At 32.5% G+C, this 5,177-nt stretch overlaps 1 protein-coding gene across 1 annotated transcript in view; it reads left to right on the plus strand.

Annotated features, from left to right (window-relative positions):
* Window positions 1–1,766, plus strand: part of LOC117120852 — a 4,522-nt gene extending 2,756 nt beyond the window's left edge. Inside the window, exon 3 of the mRNA XM_033265940.1 lies at window positions 324–1,766. Within this exon, the coding sequence (XP_033121831.1) occupies window positions 324–368 (45 nt within the window). The 3' untranslated portion in view covers window positions 369–1,766. The remainder of the gene's footprint in view (window positions 1–323) is intronic.
* Window positions 1,767–5,177: the final 3,411 nt, after the last annotated feature.

A 5,177-nucleotide genomic window follows, 5' to 3' on the forward strand; every position in this document is an offset into this window, starting at 1 on the left:
ATGGTTGGCAACCAATCTAACGCGATTAAAGGTGTGAAATACTTAATGTCGGTATTCGTGCCCACTTAAGCCTAATTATCTCAAAGGTGTGTACTATATCATTTAGACATGTTCGTATAATGGAAGGGAAGTATACTAGCCTGCTTGCTTTTTTTCCTCATATAAAGTAAAACCGGATTTGATTGTTACCAGAGGATTAACTGAGTGAAATTGCTTTTATACAGACAAACACAAACATTATAGTCTCATTAAATTAATCAATCGTATTATCAAGTATGCTACGATCATTTTTTCTAATTCTATTGTATTTTTTTTCGTTAAAGGTTTTCGACAGTGAATTGGATTTACACAAATTATCGAAAGAATAATCAGTTCAAGTGAGAAGTCATGCTTCATCTATCCTGATTGTTCCAAGATCGTAACACAAACATTAAGGACATTTTTGACTAGGTAATGAAAACTTCCAAATATGGCAGCCCGAAATGAATAGGTCTGCCAAAAAAAAAGTGTGGTCACCTGATTGACGTTTCGAACTCGCACCAGAACGCTGTTGTGTAAGAGAATGCAACGCTCTTATAGTTGTCAAGAAAGAAACTGTCACGAAGACAACTTCTTATGATAATAAAAACTACACGCTAGCATATCATATATTATCACATACCTATCTTGAATTGATGCATGCAAAGAAGTGCTAATCAATATCAAACCAAGGAGGTATAAAGAACAATTGTTCTATAGAGATACAGTAATCATTTCTAATTAATGAGCAGCAATAAAACAAATTTCAAATAATTATATTCTGCTTGGCATGATTTTACATGGGCCTAGATAATGTTAATCTAATTGATGAACGCATTACATGTACAATATAGTATTAGAATAACAGGAATACGAAATGACAATATATTTGACAGGAGCTTTCAAATATAAAGATAAATTGCCCAGGATTAGTTAACAAATTTACCCAAAATGTATATTAATCAACCAATGAAATACGTCCTTTAATTATACACGATTGACGGACTATTTTTTGGGCCATGATGTATCACACAAACCCGATTTTATTTAAGTGTTTATAAGTAATTGCAATTTCATCAAACGTGACCGCAGGATGCCCTTCGAATTTTTAATGTAGCCTTGGACCAACGGCAATATAATATGCAAATGTGATTGAGTATAATCTAGATATTCCTTTAAACCTCTTACTTGATAAAATGAATAAATTCAGGGTTGCCGTATTCAAATTTGTAGGCCTACGTACGACCGAAGGAAGAGCATGGTTAGGATGCGATTTATGATAAAGCCTATTTCTTTCATACTTATAACGTTACTCCGAATATTAGGAAGATTTATGTCATACTCCCCCTTCTCCATAAAGTGGTTTTTTGGCGTCATTAGGCCTTTATATGCCTATTTGTTTTGAGCTTATGTTAATCAACCCACATGGCAAAATATGAACATCTACACCCTCATTGCTGTGATTAAGATATTTTGAGTGCGCATTCGGATTGATCTACTGATTATTATTATTATTATTATTATTATTATTATTATTATTATTATTATTATTATTATTATTATTATTATTATATACAGAATATTTAGGGTTTTTGCAAAGTATAATGGTTATAATAACAATAATTATTACTCAATACAACATTACTAATAGTAATAATAATTATTAATAATAGCATTAGTATTATTTGTACTTGGTTGTTACTAATGCTTTGTTGATAGCATAATAAAAACGACTTACCTTTCAAAAACCTTGTTATTTGCTTATCGTAGCTTCTATCTCTACTGCCTAATTTATTCATTTATTTATTTTAATTTATTCTACCAGTAGCAATAAACCGCCTCTTACATGCTGTCTCTTATACACATCTAGATGTGTATAAGAGACAGATATAGGCCTATTGTAATGGATTTAGAATTTCTTTAGATGCACAAAAAATAATAGGCCTACGAACGTTTAGTAAAATATTTCAATTGAAATTTAGAGCCAGATTTGAAAGAATTGCAGTTGTTCTAGTACACCCGTCTTAAAACGAATTTATAATTCTGTTTAGATGTTTCAGTTCTAATCCAATACATTTATATATATATATATATATGTATATATATATATATATATATGTAGAATTTTTATAAAAATATTAAGTAAAATAGTGTTCTAAAAGTCTACTTCGTTTCCTGTTTTCTTTCTATATTATTCATATATGAACACACGTGGATCCCTGATCATTTTTTACATACACACACACACACACATACAAATTTAGAGCCAGATTTGAAAGAATTGCAGTTGTTCTAGTACACCCGTCTTAAAACGAATTTATAATTCTGTTTAGATGTTTCAGTTCTAATCCAATACATTTATATATATATATATATATGTATATATATATATATATATATGTAGAATTTTTATAAAAATATTAAGTAAAATAGTGTTCTAAAAGTCTACTTCGTTTCCTGTTTTCTTTCTATATTATTCATATATGAACACACGTGGATCCCTGATCATTTTTTACATACACACACACACACACATACAAATTTAGAGCCAGATTTGAAAGAATTGCAGTTGTTCTAGTACACTCGTATTAAAACGAATTTATAATTCTGTTTAGATGTTTCAGTTCTAATCCAATACATTTATTTACTTATTTATCTCCATTTTATTTCAGTAGGGTGGCCTGTCAACGATAAACACTATTCTTCCGAGGAGCAAACAAATAACATCTTAACTAAGCACAACACATTAAAATTAAAAATAAAATTTAAAAAAAATAAAGACAAAACTTAAACTAATTCTTAGCTACTGGAATCCGAACATAATTTTCAATGTCTTCAATTCGTGTAAGACTGGTGTTACAATAACCAATGTATTAAATGCCATTCCTATATTTATTGTGGCAATGGTAATGGCTGTACTTGCATTATTCTTTTTCTCCCTTGTATTAGCATGTAATTGTTTTTAAAAATTCCAAGTAAAAACAGAAAAAAAAAAAAAAAAAAAAAACTTTTCCCCTTTTTTTAAAAAAACTGTCTCCATTTTCTTCTATTAGAAGTTTATTTTAAAAATGTATCTATAATATATAGCGACTTTCGACTCGAGAAAAAGCGCTTTTTTCTAGTCATTTTGATACAGGATTAAACATGCACAATTGTCTACCACGTCCACTATCTTAGGACAATTTTCTGCAATGCAATTAAGCTCTCTTAAATTCAACTCCATTCCAAATCATTCCCATCTGACCAGGTACCCATTTATACTCCTGTGTAGCCGGGGCCGTATGTGACCCAGAGTTTGGCCTGTCCCTTGCCTGTCCGTTGGCCCTCTGGTATGTGTATGAGATTCATCAACAATTCTACATATCTTGATGATTAAGCTATGAACTACATCAGACAAGAAGGGTCATACAGAGAAAGTAAATAGTGATGTGGACGGACCCTATTGGAAACAAGTTGAATTCAAGCGTGTGTTATTCGGGTCATCTGTTGTATCTATTTTAGTTCAATCTTAACTTTTGCTTTAAATTTGAATTTCTACTGTATACTTTTCTATTTTTTATGTGCCGAATAAAGAAAATTAAAATAATAAGATGGAATTACAATTTTGACTATACTCTTGAGTCGACAGTGATTTTAGAGTGTTTCGTCAAGTATACGGCTTATGCTAAATTGTACTGTACCCTGATATTATTGCTGGGTGTGAGCGGCGTTTTTTGGTACTAACGATAGACACACATACGATTGACAGCAGCCCCAATCTAAGACTATGAATAAGGAAAGGCTTAGAAACGTAAGTGTACTCAGCATTGTAGCAAAAAGTTCAACATCATTTAAACTTGATAAGATTGTTAAAAGTGTTACACCAGTCATAAAAATCAACAAATCAATAATATTATTATGTCATGTGATTTGACACGACTACATATTCATCCATCAAAAAGTTGTGTTACAGGTTTGTGTAGGTGGGTGGGTGGGTGTGCGTGTGCGTGTGTGGGTGTGTGTGTGTGTGTGTGTGGTGTGTGTGTGTGTGTGTGTGTGTAAGCCATCTCGAGCAATCTTCTGTCATCTTAGGCAACACTATCGATTGGTGGCAGTGTCGCATCATTGGTACCAGAGCCGTAGATAGAGAGAGTTTGGCCAACTCGGTTTCAATCACGTGACTTACACCGGCCATGTTGTCACCAAAACAAAACAACGCGATAGGGTAGGAAGTTAGCAGTTATTATAGATGATTAATGCTATATAATTTTGGGGTTGCTGCAATCGATCCAACAAAGAAACAAAAATGTATTAATTTCCTTAAATTCCAAAAAGGAGGAGGATTTGGGATTATATTTTAACTTCCGCATGGCGATCGAAAAATTTCGCTATCCACTTAGTAAATAAAGGCATGTACCGCCCGCCCCACTTCGCGGTAATACGTAACTGTACTTGGCCTAGACAGGCCTAAATTTCGGTACTTCTTCGGCCGAACACCTTAAGGTAGTACTTAAATCAGCTTTAATTACGATGATAATAAAAAAAATAATAAAAAAGGAAGAATTTCAAGCAGCAATGATTTATAAAAAGAAGCAATGTTGCACTTTGCTGTTAAATTATATAACTAAATTTCCAGAAAGCTACATGAAGTATCAGTCAAAGGTAGCTTAATTATAATTAAAAATAAAAATTGGATCCTCCAATAAAAGCGAAATCTTGTCCAAGGAGTCCTGAGCTAAGCAAACATGCCCAATTGTGCTTTACAAATCAATTAATCGTGCAACTAAAGATTTTAAAGATAAAAATATATTTTAAAGATATAGGCCATGGGCGGCGGAACCGGGGGGGGCGCCCCCCCCCCCACTTTTTGGCGAAAAATATATAATGTCTGGAGAACTTTGTATGATCGGAAATGGAAAAAAAGAAGGAGGGAAGAAGGAGAAGGATGGGAAAGAGAATGTTTATCCAGTACCCGACCGAGTTACGCAATTCACATTGGCGGATCTGGGAGGAGGGGATCATGGGTCCTGACCCCTCCCTTGTGACACATCTAGATGTGTATAAGAGACAGGTATATATATACGCATGTATATTATACGTATATATATATACGTATATATATGTATATATATATTATGTATATATTATATATATATTATATATATATATTATATATATAT

The sequence above is a fragment of the Anneissia japonica genome, unplaced genomic scaffold (genome assembly GCF_011630105.1).
Source record: "Anneissia japonica isolate Jap-2015-1 unplaced genomic scaffold, ASM1163010v1 scaffold287965_len1858130_cov191, whole genome shotgun sequence".
Classification (NCBI taxonomy): domain Eukaryota; kingdom Metazoa; phylum Echinodermata; class Crinoidea; order Comatulida; family Comatulidae; genus Anneissia; species Anneissia japonica.